The following is an 18,765-nucleotide window of genomic DNA, read 5'->3' as shown; positions in this document are numbered from 1 at the left end:
CAGCCCACCGGGACGGGACAGCCCACCGGGACGGGACAGCCCACCGGGAGGGGACATCCCTGCATTCCACCCCGAGGGGACGGTGGGTACCCACTGCGGATGTATCCCCGTGGGGGTCCCCCCGGGGTGATGCGTCCCTGTACCTCACTCCCGAGGGGCCGCGGGTACCCCCGTGGGCTGTGTCCCCGCGGGGATCCCCCCGTGCCCCCATCCCTGCACCCCCTGATGATGCACCCCATGGGGGTCCCACCCCCACGCACCCCATGTACCCCCGTGACGGCGTATTTCCCGTGGGGCTCCCCCCATGCATCGAGTCCCCGCATCCCCCCCTTTCCCACCCATGGCTGTGCATCCCTGTGGGGGTCCCCCCTGCTGCACCCCATAACTGCATTCCCTGTAACTGCACCCCCTCTCCCCTGGGTACCTCATGCTCACCCGTGACCATTTATCCGTGTGGGGATTCCCCTGTGGACTCCATCCCTGTACCCCCTGGGCCTCTGTCCCTGCCTGGTGGCCTGGTGGCCTGCAGCTGCCTGTGACTGTGGACATGCAGAGGGTCATCCCTGTACTCCGTCCCACCCCAGGAACCCCAGTGTGGGGGACAAGGTGCACAGTGTACAGGGGGGCTGTGCAGGGGACCCCAGGGTGCCCGTGGGTGCCACCAAGGCTGGCACAGTCCCCACAGGGCGGTCAGCCAGATCCTCACTGCCCTGGGCCTGGTACCCGGGTGGGGATGGCACAGCTCGGGGTGGCTGTGGGGGCCATGGTGTGCCCAGGACAAGGAGAGGGAGGGGAAGGGGGAAGTTTGGGGTGGCCCCACTGCTCCCGGCAACCCTGGGGAGCTCTGCCCCACCACTCACAGCAGATGCGACAGTAGAATAAAACCACCCGTGCTTCCCTTTGCTGAATACCAACTTTTTAATGCCTGTAACAATTCTCCGAGCAGCACTTGGTGACAGCAGCCAGTGCCACCTGGTTCCCCCACGGGAAGAAGCTGCTGTCCCTGGCACGGGGACACCCCAGCACCACCCACATCCCCCCACGGCAGTCACAACTACCCCACCCAGGGCAAATCCCCACCGGCAGCAGCTCCACACCGTTTCCTGCTGGCTGCAGCAGCCACCCTCTGGGAGAAGGTTCTGGCAGCAGGTTTGTGTCCCAGCACTGCCAGTTGCCCCACGGGTGACACCGCAGAAGCGTGGGCGGCTCCTCAGCCCCCACACACGCGTGATCCCATGGGGCCATACAGACCACAGCAACCCCACGGCACAACTGCAGGGGACAGTGGCCAGGCCGGTCCGGTGCGGCCCCAGGGAGCACCGGTCCCTCTCACGGGCACGAGCGGGGTCCGGGCACACACCAGCCGCCCGGTCACTGCTTGGAAGGGTGTCCCCGAGGAGGGCTCGCCCCGCGCCGGCTGACACCATGTGCACCGCGTCTTCCAGCTCCGTAGAAGGCCTGGAAGAGGTCCGGCGAGGTGGCCTGGCACTCCAGGTACCGCCGCAGCGTGGCCAGGCTCCTCCAGACCTCCCGCTCCGAGGGGCAGGGCGGCACGGCCGCCAGCTCGCCCGCGTCCTCGCCCTCCGCATCCCCTCGTCCCCATCCGCCCCCAGCCGGGTCCCCGTCGCGCTCCAGCTGCTCCCGGCTGAGCAGGCCGGGTGCCGAAGTGAGGGACACGGCCTCGGCGCTGGCATCGGGGGTGAGGCCGGCGCGCGGAAGCAGCTGGCGATGAGCCCCGGGTGAACGTCGCCCCAGGCTTGTGCCAGCATGTGCAGCACATCCAGCAGGCTGGGCTGCTCCGCGCCGCGCTCCGCCGGCAGCCCACCGCAGCAGCCGGCGCCCGGTAGTGGCCCTTGAGGTCGCTGGCGATGCCGCGGTCCAGGGGCTGGGCCAGGGCGTGGCCGGCGGGACGAAGACCATCCTGACGTTGGACAGCTGGAGGTAGGGGTGCGCCTCGTGCTTGGCCAGCAGAAGGAGGACGCTCTTGCCCTGCCGCCGCATCCCCTCGTTGAACTCCCGCAGCCACTCGGCGAACAGCGGGGCGGTCAGGCCGGCCAGGCTGCCCGGCGCGGGTAGCTCCACGGCATCTGCTCCAGGTTGACGCCCCGCAGGCAGCGTGGCCGGGGCTGTCCCCCACCGCCCGCAGCGGCACCTTCTCCGAGCCGCTGGCGTTGGCGCAGAGCAGCAGCGTCAGCCGCTCGCCGCTGCTCTCGCCCTTGCCGGGCCGCCGGCCGGGAGCAGCACAGCGGTCTCCCCGCAGCGAAGATTCTCGGCGGGCGCGTAGCTGCGGAGGAGGCCCGGGCAGCACCGCGCCGGCCCAGTGCTCCGCCGTGGGCTGCTCCGCGTCCCCTTTCTCCGCCGGCGGCTTCTTGCCGGCGAGGCCGTGGCGAGCGCCCAGGCGAGCCAGCCAGCCGCCGCAGGGCTCGGGGTCGGGCCGGGCCAGCGCCCCGGCCAGGTGCCTGGCCCTGAGCTGCAGCAGCGGGCGCTCACGGGCAGGTCGGCGGCGCGGGCCCCCTCCACCCAGCGCAGCAGCGCGGCCTCCAGCGCCGCGTCCTTCCCCTCCCGCTTGCGCTTCCGCTCGGGGTCGCCGCTGCGGTGCCACTCGCTCAGGATGCGCTCCTTGTTCTTGATGATGCGGCAGATCTGGGGCTGCGACACCCCGAAGCGCTTGGCCAGCTCGCTCTGCGACACCTTGGGGCCCTCCAACATCTCCAGCACCCGCAACCTTCTCGGTCAGCGACAGCTCCTTCCGCTCCTTGCGCGGCGCTGCCGTCGCTCCCTCCGCCGAGCCCGAGGAGCGCCCGGTGCAGGGGGCCGGGCGGTGGGGGCTGCCCGTGGCCCCCAGCCCCGCCGGCTCGGCGAGGCCTCTCCCGCAGCGGCCGCAGGCGTAGCCGAGCTCCGTGCCACGGCCCAGCCGGTGCCGCACCAGGTCCGGCTTCTGCCCGACGCCTCGGCCGCACTCGGCACAATCCAGCGGCGGCTCCCCGGGCCGGCAGCGGCGGCTTCTCGAAGGCGGGGGGTGCGGCGATGAACCCCCCGTTACCGGCACCGGGATTCGGCTCCGGCTCGAGGACGCCGCAGTAGCTGCAGCCCCGTTCCCGCAGCGGGACGAGGAAGTCGGCGGGGCCGGTGTGGCGGGACGGGGGGGGAGTGGGGCGGTGGGGACACCCCGTCCTCGCTCTTCACCTCCTTCCCCTGCCAGTCCCCTGCGGAGACCAGGAGCGCGTTGGGGAGCGGACCCCTCACGGGAATCCCGCGGGACCAAGGCCCCGGCTCGGCAGGATCCGGCCCACTGCCCGAGCCCTGCCTCCTGGTCCCACCTGGCCACGATCCCGCCCGTCCCCGTGTCCCGCTCACCCTGGGAGGGCCGGCGGGCGCCGCGTGTGGCCGGGGGCTCTGGTGCTCCCCGTAACGCCCCGCTGCCGCCGCCACCCCCTCGTCCCCTCGCTCCACCTCGGCCAGGATGTCGGGTTTGGTGATGGCGTAACCTGTCACAGAGACAAGAGGAGGGACAGCCAGTGATGCCACTGGTGATGCCACTGGAGATGCCACCAGTGATGACATCGGTCACAACAGGCCAGTGTTGGCTGCCCGTGGTGATGGGGACAGGCAGCCGGTGTGGTCCCGTGGTGACCCCAGAGCCATCCCGTGACCTTCCGCTCCCGGCACCAACCCGGTGAGTGCCGGCCTCGCTCATGGCCAGGCCACGACCGCAACGCCAGGACCGGTGCCGCGACGGCCCCCGGTGCCTCACCCAAATCGACGGGATGCTGGCGATCCTCCTTCATGGCACCGGCACCGTCCCGGTCCTCGGGAAACGCGGCGGCAGCTGCTGCCGGTGCTGCTCCCGCCGAGGCCTCACCAGCGCGAGGGATGGCGGTGATTGAGCGATGCCGCACCGGGATGACGGCGCGCGGCCGGGCGGCGGGACGCGGCGTCAGCGGTGCCCGTGGGGCCGGTGGCGGGGCCGCCGAGCCCCGGTGGGCCGCGGTGGCCTTGCCACACCTGTCTCCGTCCCCTCCCGCCCGCTCGGTCCCGCCCGGCGCCGCCGCCGCCGCCGCCCCGCGCGGCCCCGCTACCGGCGGCGGGAACGCGCGTGACGCCGGGCCCCGCCCCCTCGGCGCTCCGCCCCCCGATTGGCCGCGCCGCCGCCCAATGGGCGCGCGGTCCGCCCGCCGGCGGGGGTCGCTGTGGCGCCGGGCGCCGCCGCCGCCGCTCCCAGCGCGCCCCGCGCCCTCGGCATGGCCGCTCCGCCCCGCCGCTGCTGAGCCGCCGCCGCCGCCCGGCCCCGCCGCCGCCCGCCCGCGCCGCCGCCCCGCACCGCCCGCGCCGCCCCCCGCGCCATGGCCGACTGGGCCCCCGCTCAGGTAAGCCCCGCCGCCGCCTCCCGCCGCCCCGCCGGCCGCCGCCCCCCGGCCCGGCCCGGCCCCGCGTCCCGCCCCCCCCCACCCCCCCACGGGCTGCGGGCGCGTTCCCGCTCTCACCGCCGTGCGCCCGGCGCGTTCCCCCCGCAGGAGCTGGAGAGCATGATGGAGCCCCAGGAGCTGGGCCTGGAGCAGCCGCTGCCCGCCCCCGAGCAGGGCCCCGGCGGCGAGGCCGAGCTGCCGGCCGCCGAGATCTCGCTCACGCTGGTCACCGAGATCCAGGCCGTGGACAGGAAGGTGGACACCCAGGCCGCCCAGCTGATGAACCTGGAGGGCAGGATGAGGATGGCGGAGACTAAGCTGATCGGCTGCGAGAAGACGGCGGTGGAGTTCGGGAACCAGCTGGAGAGCAAGTGGACGGCGCTGGGCACCCTCATCCAGGAGTACGGACAGCTGCAGAAGCGCCTGGAGAACATGGAGAACCTCCTGAAGAACAGGAACTTCTGGATCCTGCGGCTGCCCCCGGGGGCGAAAGGGGAAGTCCCCAAGGTAACGGTTCGCTGCTCCCCGCTGCAAAACAGGGCTGTTCTGCACATATGCTGGGCTCACAGCCCCATATCCTGCACTGACAGCCCCATATCCTGTGCACTGACAGCCCCATCCCTGCACTGACAGCCCCATCCCTGCACTGACAGCCCCATCCCTGCACTGACAGCCCCATCCCTGCACTCACAGCCCCATCCTGCACTCACAGCCCCATCCCTGCACTCACAGCCCCATCCCTGCACTGATAGCCCCATCCCTGCACTGATAGCCCCATCCCTGCACTCACTCCCCCATCTCTTGTGCACTGACACCCCCATCTCTTGTGCACTGACAGCCCCACCCTGCACTGACAGCCCCATCCCTGCACTGACAGCCCCATCCCTGCACTGACAGCCCCATCCCTGCACTGACAGCCCCATCCCTGCACTCACAGCCCCATCCCTGCACTGATAGCCCCATCCCTGCACTCACTCCCCCATCTCTTGTGCACTGACACCCCCATCTCTTGTGCACTGACAGCCCCACCCTGCACTCACAGCCCCATCCCTGCACTGACAGCCCCCATCCCTGCACTCACAGCCCCATCCCTGCACTCACAGCCCCATCCCTGCACTGACAGCCCCATCCCTGCACTCACAGCCCCATCCCTGCACTCACAGCCCCATCCCTGCACTGATAGCCCCATCCCTGCACTCACAGCCCCATATCCTGTGCACTGACACCCCCATCTCTTGTGCACTGACAGCCCCATCCCTGCACTCACAGCCCCATCCCTGCACTCACAGCCCCATCCCTGCACTCACAGCCCCATCCCTGCACTGATAGCCCCATCCCTGCACTCACAGCCCCATATCCTGTGCACTCACAGCCCCATCCCTGCACTCACAGCCCCGTTTTGAGGCAGCTGCAGTGCTGAGAGCAGTTCATGGCTCCCCCACAGCACTGTCTTCCCTTCAGCACCCAGAAGCACCAGCACAGGTCCCGCTGTGTTAATTATGCACCGCTTGTGCACGTGTGATCTGGGAGGGATGTAACAAATTCCTGTGTTTGGATCACCTGGAATTGTGTGGCTCAGCCCCCTGTAACTGGGAGGGCTTGGGAACATGCCAAGTGCCTGTTCAGAGGTGATGAGCAGCAAAACTGTCAAAAAGGAGGTGAAAAGGAGTCTGTGCCAGGCGCTGTGCACGGGGCAGCGCCTGTGACAGGAGGAGGCTGAGCAGGGGGAGGGGACAGGGGAAATCCCTGTCACGTCTCTTGAGGGCTGAGGCACACGGGAAGGAGCAGATGTTCCTGCCTGGGACTGTCCTGCACGACGCTTGGGGCGTTTGAGCGAGAAAATTGAATGAGAAAACATCCCCAGGTACTTCCTTAAACGAGAAACAAACGCCGTGGTGCTGCTCCTTGCAGGTCCCCGTGGCCTTCAATGACGCCTCGTTTAACTTCTCTGAGGAGGAGTGGAAGAGCCTCAACGAGTGGCAGAAGGAGCTCTACAGGCACATCATGAAAGGCAACTACGAGGCCGTCATCTCCATGGGTAACGACGGGCCAGGGTTTGCCCTCAGCCTCCTGGCACGGAGTTTTCCCGGGAACTGGTGGATGGATAGAAGCAGCCCGGTGTGCTGCGGGATCAGGGAGGGGGTGGTGTGCTCTGGGAAGGCGTTACACAGCCCTGGCAGTGAGTTCAGCCCTCACAGCCACGTGCAGGGTGGAAGGATGTCATGAGTGTCACCGCAGGGACAGTGGATCCCCGATGGTCCCTGCGGCCCGGCGAGCGCTGGGATTGTGAGGAGGAGGAGGGGAAGTGAGAGGACCCTCAATCCAAGCAAAGCTGGGGAAGAGGGAAGTTCCTTTGTCGCGCCAAGGTCCACCGATCCACTGCGCTGGGTGCATCAGCCCGCTGGCTGCTTAGGGCAGCAGAGGGTGCCCTGTGCCCTGCCTCTGAGGTTCCTTCCAGCCCTTTCCATGGGGCCTTCCATGAGGGAGAAGTGACATTTGCCTGGGCGCTCTGTCCAACCCTGGGGAGCGAGTCCTGCTCGAGGTGCTGCAGGATCTGCTGGGGCAGAGATGGGGAGAAGCAGCGGGTGAGGGCGAGCTCTGCCTCCTGCTTTCCCCTCAGCAGCTCAGGGCAATGCATTCCCAGCCAAAGGAACGCGCTCCGCTCGCTCCTGCCAGTCCTGGCCATGGGAATTCCCTCTGGGGAACACGCTGCCTTCACAACATGTTCCAGAAGTGACCTTGCCTTGGCTGGACAGTGGGTGGGAGCACAGATGCCGTCCCTGGTAGCCAGACACTCCCCTGTGCCGAGTGCAGGCTCATCCACCTCCCCGCCATCCAGCTCTGCCCAGTCCAGGCCTTTTCTGCTTTTTTTTCCCCCCTTTATTTCTTTGAACAGAGGTTTCCTGCAGTCCCTGTGTGCCAGGGCAAAAGGTGAAGGGTAACCACAGCCCCCATTCTCCTGTTTCCAAACCGATCCCGTGTCCTGCTCCTGAGGCATGGGAATGCAGCAGTCCTGCTGGAGGGGATCTGGGGATCTGAGCCTGGAGCTTAGAGAAATGTATCTGTGCTTCATCCCAAGGTTTCCCTTGAGAAACGAGGTTTAGGGGTTTGGCTCCTGTGTAAGGCAAACGGATCCACCGGAGCAGAGGTGGAATTTAACCCCCAGGGCCTCCCACGTGTCTGGAAGTGAAGTTTTCCGCTCTCCGCCCGAGGAGAGATGGTGATTGTCCCCTTTCCCCCACCAAAATCCGCGAGCAGCCCGTGACTCGGACGTGCAGGACGGAGCGGTCCTGGCTGGAGGGAACCGCACGGGGAGGGCAGTGCTGGCAGCTCTGGTGCTGCCCCCGAGCTGAAGTCCCCATTGTAATGGATCCGCGGACCTTAGCGGAGAGGAGAAGACAGGAGAGCCTGCAGGTAAGCGCAGATGCCTTTTCTTACTGTCCTCCTCACGCTGCAGGCTGGGAGGTGCTCCTCACCTGAGCAGAGTGTGCTCCTGCATCCAGGGCCCACACAAGGTGAGCGCGGCAGATGGGTGAGAGCAGCTTCCTAAGCCTCTCTCGTTCGTTTCCCAGTGAAGGAAGGTTGGTGGGCGAAGGCTGGAGAGTCGCTCTCTCACCAGGGCAGGGGAAACATCCTCCTCCTCTTTTTACATGCAGACGCTGCCATTTCCAAGCCTGAGCTGCTGACACGGATCGAGCAGGGAGAGGATCCCAACGCTGAGGATCAGGAGGACTCGGAGGGAGGGGAGACCCCCACGGACCCCAGCACTGGTGAGCCACAGGATTCCTGGGACTCGGCGGGGAGGTGGAGGCAGATGTGGGGCAGGCTGTTCAGTTCTGTCAGCTCTGTGCTCAGGTACAGGGGGGGCTTCGCTCTCCTGCTTGTCTCCCACCTGATTCATCCATCTCTCCTGGAATCCTCTAAAGCAGCTGGAAGGTTGGAGTGTAACTCCTGCTCTTTTGTCTTGCACAGAGTTTTTCTTCCCTGGGCCCGATGACAGCTCGTGGGGTAAATATGAAGAGACTCTGGCTGAAAGCCACGAAGGCTCTGAGGAAGAGGAGGGCGTGGAGGTCCCTGGTACATGTGAGTGCACTGAGCTGCTTTGGGAACTGTCCCTTGCCTGGATGTGCTTTTGGCTTCCCAGCCTCATTCCCAGGAGCAGCTCAGCTCTTCTGGATGGTGCTTTGCCAGAATTTCAGATAGTTGGCTTTGAGTCACGGTTTATACCATTGCAGATCCTTCAGCCTCAGGCACTGTACAAGCCCATGAGGAAAAGAAGTTTTATTCCCTTTTTCTCTGGTTTCTTTTTGCTTTTATCCTAAACCACACATTCTTAAAGACCTGTCCTGCTTCACCTCCTGCTGAGGGACCCACTTTTTTCCTCTGGCTACCTATCTATAGCTAGATTATATATATAATATTATATTGCAATATAATTGAAGGCAGGAAGTTGCTGGAGTGTGTCCAGAGAAGGGAACGGAGCTGGGAAGGGTCTGGAGCACCAGAAGTGGCTGAGGGAGTTGGGGGGGCTCAGGCTGGAGCAAAGGAGGCTCAGGGGGGACCTTGTGGCTCTGCACAAGTCCCTGACAGGAGGGGGCAGCCAGGAGGGGTCTGGCTCTGCTCCCAGGGAACAGGGACAGGAGGAGATGAAAAGGCCTCAAGTTGTGCCAGGGCAGGTTCAGGCTGGAAATAGTGACAATTTCTTCCCCAAAAGGGGCTGTTACGCATTGGAACTGCCCAGGGCAGTGGTGGAGTCCCCATCCCTGGAGGGATTTAACAGCCCTGTGGACGTGGCACTTGGGGACATGGTCAGTGGTGGCCTTGGCAGTGCTGGGGCTCGCTCTCCGAGGCCTTTTTCAACCTCAGTGATTCTGAGATTCCAAGTCAAACCCCTCTGGCCTCGCCTGTATCCCAGGACACAGTAGGTGCTCCCAGCTGGACTCGCAGCCCCGTCAGTGCCAGGCTCTGAGCTGGGTGCGCGCAGCAGAGACCACCCGTGTCCCGAGGGAATTGTGATGTAAATAACAACCCAGTTCTTCCTCCCCAAATGACACGAGTGTCTCTGCTCTGCCAGACGAACAGCCGTGCGACGAGGAAGGCTCTGAGAGCCTGGAGCTTTCCAGGTCGTTGACAGGAAAGTGGGAAGAAGTTTTCTCCAGCCCAGAGGAGGAGATGCAGTCGAGCAGCAAGAGCCAGAGCGGGTCAGCCCCGCCGCAGCGAACGGCGACGGGCAACGGGCTGAGGCGCTCCGTGCGCCGCGGGAGAGACTTGGCCAGGAAGGATCCCGAGGAGGCGGCGGCGGACAAGGGGCCCTACATCTGCTGCGAGTGCGGGGAGAGCTTCCTGGACAAGCAGCTCTTCGCCACCCACCAGAAGGCGCACGCCAGCGAGGAGGCCTGCACGTCCCTGGAGCACAGCGAGGGCTTCCGGCAGAAATCCAAAGCGAAGGGCCAGGGCCCCTCCCGCTCCAAAGCGTCCAAGCGCCCCGACGGAGAGAAGAGCTCGGGATTCAAGTACGGCTTCGTCAGGCACCAGGTGAACAACATGGTGGAGAGGCCTTACACCTGCTCCCAGTGCAAGGAGAGCTTCAGCCTGGAAGTGAGTCTGATCCTGCACCAGAAGCTGCACACGGGGAAGGGCGACGGGCCGCTGACGTGCACCTACTGCGGGAAGGACTTCCGAGACCTCTCCAAAGCCATCCGCCACCAGCGCATCCACACCGGGGAGAGGCCCTACCAGTGCACCGAGTGCGGGAAGAGCTTCATCCGGCGGGACCACCTGCTCAAGCACTGGCGGGTGCACACCGGGGAGACCCCCTACCAGTGCCCTGTCTGCGGGAAGCACTTCCGCTACAAGGAGTCCCTGAATTGCCACCAGAAAATCCACTCCCGCAACCCGCGGCCTGGGGAGGATTCCCAGCACAACCTGGGCTCGGCGGGCACCCAAACCGACCATTTCTGCATGAAAAAAGAGACTAAGCAGTAGCCATGGTGGGGCCGGGGCAGGAGGGCTCGCGGTGACCGTGACGGTCTGGCAGGTGGACGTGCAGCATGATGGCAGGTGACTTGTATCGCAGCTAATCCATGTGGTCATGCTACGAAGCCCGCTTTGGTGAAGCATCCAAGGAATTCCTCTTAAAGACTCTGCTCGGCCGGCCCAGGCAGGTCTGGGACCCCGCGGGGTTCCGTGGCACTTCCACCGCGGCGCAGGCCCCGTGCTCGCTGTTCCCTACGCAGGGTTGGATTCTGCCCGTAGAGAATAATCCCGAGCGATTCTCTGGGGTCCGTATATAGCAGGTGTTCCCCCACCTATCTTTGTGCATATTCAGGAGTGACAAGCTTTCGCTTTCTTTTTTCCACTCGTTTCACTGCAAGGCTGGAAGCGCGAGGAGGGAGGGAGGGAAGGAAGGTGCCATTCCCAGCCGGCCGCCCGCTCCCGCTGCGTTGCCGTGTCCCGAAAGGCTGCGAGGCCAGGACTGGGATGAAGGGAAGAGAAGCGAGGCAGAGAGGTGGTCAGGGCACGACGCGGGATTTGTGGAAGGCGGAAAAGCGGAGAGGAGAGCGTGGCAAAGAGCGGGGTGAGATGAAGCAGGTGCAGGAGAAGGGGCTGAGGACATTGGAGCAGGAGGAGTCGGGAAGGGCAGCGTTTGGAGGCGTGCTGGGCTCACTCGCACGAGGAGGACACGTCTCCGTTCTTCTGAAGGGTGTCACTGGCACCAGCCGGGCTGTGGTTCCCCTCTGGCGTGAGGGAACGGCGCTGCTGGGCCGACTCACGGACTCCTGGCAATGAAGGTGATTTTATTATTATTTTTTAACTGGGTTTGGTCTCACTCAGGTAAGTCAGACGAGTGAAAGCAGCTTCTCCTAACCCCTGTAAAGAGCTATTTGGTTTTTAGTTAACCTAGAAGTAGTCTATTATTATTAATTATTATTATTATTATTAATTATTATGATGATAATACTACAAGGAAAGGTGTGACACTATATTTCACAGTTGCTCTAAAACACTTCCATGTATGCGATAACCGCCCAGAGTTTTCCAGCTGTTTGTGTAAATATTGGATGACTTCTGGAGCTGTTGGTGTTGTTCTGAGGTGGCTGTACGTGGTGTCTCTTTGCTCTGTATCGTCAGCTGCTGGTTCGTGACCGTGTTTTGTAACAACTTTTGTAAAGTCTGTCAATACAGTGTTTCCATTCTGAATTCCGTGTACTGGTACCTGCAGCTCCCTCATCCTGCTCCTGGCTGTTACTCGGGAGCTTTTCCAAGTAATTGTGGAACAGGTGAACAGCACAAGCCAAGCTGAGCATCTGGAGAGCCAGGCCTGGCAAACGAGGCTGCTCTGGGATGCTGCATCTGGCACTTGGGATTTGTGTTTTTGACTTTGCTCCTACGGCTGGAAGCAGATTTTGGGTTTGTGCTCTGGGAGTCAGCCTGTGCCACAGACTAACAGGGCTGTGGATGGCTGAGGAGTCCCTGGATCTGGGGTGGGATGGAGCCGGGGCATCCCATGCCCAGGATGAGGGAGAGGGAGAAACGCTGGTGGCTGTGGCCATGGAGCTGGGACCATGGAATCATGGAACGGCCTGGGCTGGAAGGGACCTCAAAGGGTGCCCAGCTGGTGCCACACACTGGGGGCACTTCCCTTCCAGGCTCCCCCTCAGCCCAGCATTCCCCATGCTCTTCCCTGCCAGAGCCCAGGACACGGAGACAGTTCCGTCTCCCCACCAGAGACCTTCAGCAAGGCTCAGGGGTTGTTCCAGCTTGGGACCTGGTGTGGGAGGTGGAGAGGGCAGCTCATAGGTCAGAACCACTGTGGGCATGTGGCACTTGGAGCCCAGAGACCGGGGAGTGCCGGAGCCCCTCAGCCATCCCAATCCATGCCGGGTGCCTGGGGAGACAGAGCAAGTGACCCTGGGTGAATCCCCCCACACTCTGAGTGACCCCGGGTGAATCCCCCCACACTCTTGAGTGAGTGACCCCAGTGTGAATCCCCCCACACTCTTGAGTGACCCCAGGGGAATCCCCCCATGCTCTGAGTGACCCCAGTGTGAATCCCCCCACACTCTGAGTGACCCCAGGGGAATCCCCCCATGCTCTGAGTGACCCCGGGTGAATGCCCACCCTGTGGGATGGGGCTGCCCCATGCGGGCACGGAGATGGTGGGGAGGAGGAGGGGGAGGGAAAAGAGCTCAGGGAAGGAGCATCCTGTGGGGTCCAGGCTGGGAAGGGCAGGTGATGCCAATGGTGAGGCCGAGCACGGCCCTGAGCGCACGGTGAGGCCACGCGAGTGTCCTGCTCTGGTCACACGTGTGCTCTGTGTGCACACACGTGGCTGGAGCCCAGGGCACAGGCGCACGGACTCCATGGACACGGCTGTGTCCCCATCCTGCTCAGTCCACTCCTGGGAATAAATACACCTGGTGATCACACCCATCTCCGTAGGGACAGCGTGGGGCCTCCCACAGCCAGGGTCAGGCACTCCCTGTGCCAGGAGCTGCCCTGCAGCCCAGTGTCCCCAGCTGCACTGGGATGTACAAACCCCAGGGAGGGACCCCCTCCATCCCAGAGCTGCTCCTGGTGTCCCCTGCCAATGGGTCAGCCCTGGACAGAGGCTGTGGATCCCTGGGACAGCCCCAGAGGGGCCTGGACAGGATGTCCCTAACTGGGGGTCCCCACCTGCTGTCACACCCCTGTACCTCCCAAGCCGGGGTGACCCATCCCACTTGTCCTCTCCCTTTTCCCATAAACTAAAGGGTTTCCTGCCCTTCCCTGTGTTCGGTGACTTCCCCCCCAAAGTGTGGCGGGGCTGTGCCAGAGCAGGCAGGGATGGGACTGGGGAGATGAGATGGGGATGGAATGGAATGGGGTGGGACCAGATGGATGAGCTAGAACCGGGAGGGATGGGATGGAACAGGATGGGATGGCACAGGGCAGATGGGATACAGTAGGATACAGTGGGGCAGGATGAATGGAATGAGATGGGATGGAACTGGATGAGACATGGACAGAATGGGATGTGATGGGACAAGATGTGGGATGGAGAGGGTGGGACTGCATGGGACAAGACTGGACACACAGCACGGAATGGGATGGGAGAGGATGGGATCGGATGGGATCAGACGGTGTGGATGGAGTGGGATGGGCTGGGGCATGAAGAGACAGCATGGATGGGGTGGGACAGGAGGGCATGGATGGGACAGGGCGTGGTGGGAGAGACAGAGTGGAGCAGGACAAGACTGGAAAGGACATGACAGGATGGACTGGGAGGAGGTGGGAAAGAATAGGAATGGATGATGTGAGACAGGAGGGGGCAGCGGGAGGGGACGGAAAGGGATGGGACGGGACGGGATGGGTTGGGATGCTGGGGTCGGGTCCGGCGGGGAGGCCGTGGGCGGGGGGGGCTCGCTCTGTTTCCACGGCGCCGCCGCCTCCGGCCGCCATTTCCGAGCCCGTGGGGATGGGCGGGAGGGACCCGACGGGCGGAGCCGGGGAAGGCGGCCCCGGGGCCTCCCCAGTGACCCCTCGGTCCCCCCCCAGCCCCCCCTCTTTCCCCGCCGCAAGCCCCGTGCCTCCGGCAATGCCCCGAGTGCCACCAGTACCCCCGCCCGCCCAGCTCCCCCGTGCCCCCAATGCCCCCAGCCCCGTCAGTTCCCCGGTCTCTCGGTTCCCCCGGTCCCCGCAGTGCCCCCCTGTCCCCGCAGTGCCCCCCGGTCCCCGCAGTCCCCCCCCTGTCCCCGCAGTGCCCCCCGGTCCCCGCAGTCCCCCCCTGTCCCCGCTGCGGGCGGTGCCGTGGGGGGGCCCCGACGGGGCGGGGCGCTGATGCCGTCGGCCCGCCAGGGGGCGCTGTGCGGCGCGCGCCGCCCCGCTCCGCCCCGGCCCGCGCGCGGTCCGGCGGCTGCAGCGCCCCCTGGCGGCGCGGCGGGGCAGCGGCGCGGCCGGAGCGCCGGACCCGGACCCGGACCCGGAGCCACGCTCGGTGTCGGAGCCGCCGCCGCCCCCGCCCCGCCGCCTCCGCCCGCCAGGCCCGCGCCGCCCCCGCCCCGCCCCCGCCGCGCCGCGCCCCCGCCCCGCCGCGCCGCCCCGCGCCCAGCCCGATGCCCGGCGGCGGGCGGAGGTGAAGCAGCGAGCGGGCGCTGGATCCTCCCGGCCGCAGCCCCCGGGGCCCCGGGCACGGAACAAAGGGCCATGGCCGAGGGGGCCCCCGCTCAGGTAAAGGGCGCCCGCCCGCCGCGGGGCCGGGCCCGGCGCGCACCGCCCGCCCGCGGCTCGCGGGCCGCACGTCGGGGCTCCCGGGCCGCGCCGTCGGGGCCGCGGCGGGCGGGGGGGTGGCGGCGGGCGGCGGGCGCTGTCAGCGCGCGGGGCCGCGGCCGCCTCCCCGGGGGGACGGGCGGGGACGGGACGGGCGGCCCCGGGGGGGCGGCGGGGCCGCGCCGAGCCCGCCCGGGCCTCCGCGGCCGGCGGCGCCCGCGCTGCCGTCGGGGCCGGGCCTGCCCGGCCGCCGCGCCCCCCCGCCCCCCCCCCGCCCCGCCGCCGGGCCCTGCGGCCCCTTGGGACGGACCCGCCGCCGCCCCCCACCCCCGTGTCACCGCCCGGTCCCCATGGCGACGGGGCGCCCGCCGCCCCCCGGGTGTCCCCTCGCCGTGCCCATGGCAACGGGGCTCGGCCGGCCCGTGTCACCGCGCGCCCCCCCCCGCCCCCACCGTGTCACCTCCCGGCCCCGCGCTGTCACCTCCCCCCGCCCCCGCCGCCGCGGGTCCTGCCCGTCCCGTGGGACCGGCACGGGGCCGGTGTAAGCGGCTTAGCGGGGACACGGGGACGTCCCCGCCGCCCCGGGGAGCGCTGGGCCCTGCAGCGGCCCCCCGCGGGGTCTGCATGGCCCCGGGGGCGTCCCCATCGCCCCGGGGGGCCCCTGTCACGCCGGGGGGGATCCGTATCGCCCCGGCAGGGTCCCATCCCCCGGGGGGACGCCCGCCCTGACCCCGCGCCCTTGTGTCCGCAGGCGCCGGAGCCGGTGCGGCCGCCGCGCTGCCCCTCGCCCCTCCGGCCAGCGGCCGGCCCCGAGCGCACCTCGGAGCGGGAGACGCAGACGGCAGAGCTGTCCCTGACCGTGGTGGCGGCCGTACAGGCGGTGGAGCGGAAGGTGGATTCCCACTCCACCCGCCTGCTCGACCTGGAGGGTCGGACGGGGATGGCGGAGAAGAAGCTGATCGACTGTGAGAAGACAGCGGCGGAGCTGGGGAACCAGCTGGAGAGCAAGTGTGCAGCGCTGGGCACCCTCATCCAGGAGTACGGGCTGCTCCAGCGGCGCCTGGAGAACATGGAGAACCTCCTGAAGAACAGGAACTTCTGGATCCTGCGGCTGCCCCCGGGCAGGAAGGGGGAAGTCCCCAAGGTAATGGTGTCCTGGGGTCTGGGAGCCGGGCACTGCACCCAAAATGCTCCCGGAGGGCAGGACAGGACCGGGGTGGGTGAGCGGGGACAGCCCCAGCACAGGGGAGTCTCTCACCATTGCAGCTGCCCATCGCAGCTTCCCAGCTCATCCCTGCCTGGGACTGAAACACGGTGGGACACCGGCCTGGGAGGACATCCTGGTACTCAGGCCAGAGGTTTCAGTTCTGCTCCACTGCGCTGCAAAGCCCTGGGACCACTGACTCTTTTTTTGTTCATTTCTTTTTGACACCATTTGAAAAAACCCTGCAGGTTTTGTGGTTCTTTTGTTTTGACCACCTTGGTGCTGCAGAGTCTCCCAGGCCGGGGAAGGAGCAAGTGGGAGCTGCTGCTGCAGGGAAGGGGGAAGCTTTGGGATTCAGGAAGGCAGATGAGCTCCCTGGGTTTAGTTGAGCTCCAGAAAGAGCCCACCTTCAATATTCAGCTCCTACTTGAATTTCACAACCTTCCCGCTAAAAGAACGTGTGCAAATGAGACCGTGTAGGACATGGGAATGACTCCGGAGAGAGCAGAGAGGGTCAGGAAAAGGGGGGTTCAGACCCTGACACCCCATCAGCGTGGTTGGGGGGCAGAACCGGAGTGCTGTGTTCTCCTCTGAAGAGCTCCACTCCAACACAGCACTGTTTGCACATCCTGAATTTATCCTTGGGAATTACTCCTTGGCTAACGAGCTAGGGAGCTGCAGCCAGTGGGCACAGAGTAACCAGGGATAATGGGGAGCCCTGTGGGCCTGGGTAGAGTTTTCCCTGGAGTTCTGGGGTAATTGAATCCGGGGGTTACGTCAGCTCATCAATAGGGATGAGTCCAGCCCAGCTCCTGGGTTTTCTCTCCCTTACCGTCCCCCAAGCCTGATCACCCTGCAGAGAGCAGGAGCTCGGGGTCCTTTGGGGAAATCCCAGTCTGGATTCATGGCTAGGAACCATCCCTTTGGTTTGGTTGAGTCCTTTATTCCCATAGAAATACCTGCCCAGGAGTTGTTTTAAGTGTAAAAAGCAGCTTGTTGATGGCCTTGAAGGAGCTGCAGCTTGGCCGTGCCCAGGCTCCTGCCTGAACCCGCTGTTGGAATTGCAGGTGCCGGTGACCTTTGATGACGTGTCCGTCTATTTCAATGACAAGGAATGGGAGAAGCTGGAGGAGTGGCAGAAGGAGCTGTACAAGAATGTGATGAAGGGGAACTACGAGTCTCTGATCTCCCTGGGTAAATATGGGGTGTCCTCGCTCTGCCGAGGGACGGGGGACTGCTTCTGGCTTCTCCTTGGAGATCCCCTTGGGCGAGGCCCAAATGTCCCATTTTAAAGACTTAAAAACACAGGAGGATGTTTTTAGTCTGGGTTCATTCCAGCTCATGCTGTGGTGGTGTTCTGGCTGCGTGGGGGGTGCCCTGTGGGCAGGTGGGCTGGAGACCTCCCAGACCTCTTCCAGCAACAGTTATGCAGTCAAAAACCAGCTCCTTCCCCATGGCTGGTGGAAGGGCTTCCCTGGGGCCTGCAGTGGGTATCAGCCCATGCACCCCTTTAGAGGATTTTGCAAAGGGAAGAATTGTCTGATGTCATCCATGCTTTGGGGCATTTCCTATGGAGGTTCAGGAGGAATCCCAGCTCTGCTGGGAGCTGGTGAAATGCTTCTGGCTTTGCAGTGGGCACGATTTGTCTTAAGAAGTTCTAAAACCCCACCAGAAAAAAACGAAAGGGATTTGGTTTCTTCTCTTAGGTAGTTCCTCTGTGTGTGGCACCTCAGCTCCTGTCTCCCTGAATTCCCTCTGCCAGCAGCACCCGTGGATGTTCCTGAGTGTCCTCACGTGTTCCCCGGCGCTGGGAAGAGCTGGAAGCCAGTATTCAATTCCCAGCGCAGTAACCCCTCTCTCCACCCCTCTGTCTCTCAACAGACTATGCAATTTCCAAACCTGGTGTTTTGTCTCAGATCGAGCAAGGGGAGGAATCGCGGGGCAGGAATGAGCAGGACCTGGAGGAGAGTGAGATCATTACTGATGCCACTGCAGGTGAGGAGGCGCCTTGGCACCAGGGCAGCCCTGGGTTGTGTTCCCAGGAGCTGCTCATCCCAAGGCTGAAGCAGGTGTTGCTGGGGCTGTGGCTGATGGGGTTTATCAGGAGAAGCCTTGCCTAGGAATGGGATAAATTTGGCTGATGGGAGGTTTGGTGTCCAGGTACAGCTCAACATAGAAACCAGGGCAAGCAGAGCCTAGAGAGTTGGGCACTGGGAGCCCTTCCCAGCAAGGGAAGCATCTGCAACCAGACCAGGTCCTCAGGGAGCAAGGAAGGAGAATTGGGTCCCATTGGGAGAGCCCATCCATCCAGAAAATCCTCTCCACCCTCTCTTTGCATGGATGGTGCCTGGAGCATCCTCCTGGGCAGGGAAGCGGGGTCCCATCCTGTGCTGAGGGGCAAGGCTGGGCTGGGAATGAGGCACCAGTGGCCCCAAGTGCCAGAGCAACTCCTGCTGTCACATGAGGGGGCTGATAAGGAGATAAGGAGATGGCCTGGAAGAGATGCTGTCATCTCCACTGGTCATCCCTGATCCCAGGCTGTGGATGTGGGGTCACTCCAACACCCTACCTGTGCTCTCCATCACAAGGATCTTGAAATTAAGTTAAGGCCAATAGGAAGAGGAAGATCACGGGCCCACATGGAGCTGCAGCTGGGGAATGTGGGGTGGCTGAGGGCTGCTGAGCTGTGCCACCAAGGCCCCAGGCTGGGTGGAGCGAGTTCCCTGTGCCTGCGGATGGTCCTGGGCTGGAGCTGGGAGCGTGGCAGGGATGGGTGAAGGGCAGGGGCTGTAGGGAGAGCAGAAGAGGCCGAGGAGATGAAACCCCTCTGTGGGATCAGCAGCCAGAGCCGGCGGGGATTGCTGGGAGCAGTTCCTTCATCCTGGGAGTGATGGCAGGCGGGAATCT

At 64.7% G+C, this 18,765-nt stretch overlaps 1 protein-coding gene across 1 annotated transcript in view; it reads left to right on the top strand.

The window, feature by feature from the left end:
- The window catches only part of LOC104686477, a 30,678-nt gene that overhangs the window by 8,309 nt on the left and 3,604 nt on the right, over positions 1-18,765 (top strand). The window contains 14 exon segments of the mRNA XM_039549318.1: positions 1,454-1,699; positions 2,112-2,455; positions 2,497-2,732; positions 3,704-4,096; positions 4,453-4,913; positions 6,318-6,444; positions 8,063-8,176; positions 8,379-8,489; positions 9,481-10,390; positions 14,147-14,251; positions 14,474-14,615; positions 15,406-15,798; positions 16,926-17,052; positions 17,740-17,853. Of these exon segments, the coding sequence (XP_039405252.1) occupies positions 1,454-1,699; positions 2,112-2,455; positions 2,497-2,732; positions 3,704-4,096; positions 4,453-4,913; positions 6,318-6,444; positions 8,063-8,176; positions 8,379-8,489; positions 9,481-10,390; positions 14,147-14,251; positions 14,474-14,615; positions 15,406-15,798; positions 16,926-17,052; positions 17,740-17,853 (3,823 nt within the window).

This window comes from Corvus cornix, chromosome 2 (assembly GCF_000738735.6).
Source record: "Corvus cornix cornix isolate S_Up_H32 chromosome 2, ASM73873v5, whole genome shotgun sequence".
NCBI lineage: Eukaryota > Metazoa > Chordata > Aves > Passeriformes > Corvidae > Corvus > Corvus cornix.
This window is presented reverse-complemented; position numbering and strand designations above follow the sequence as displayed.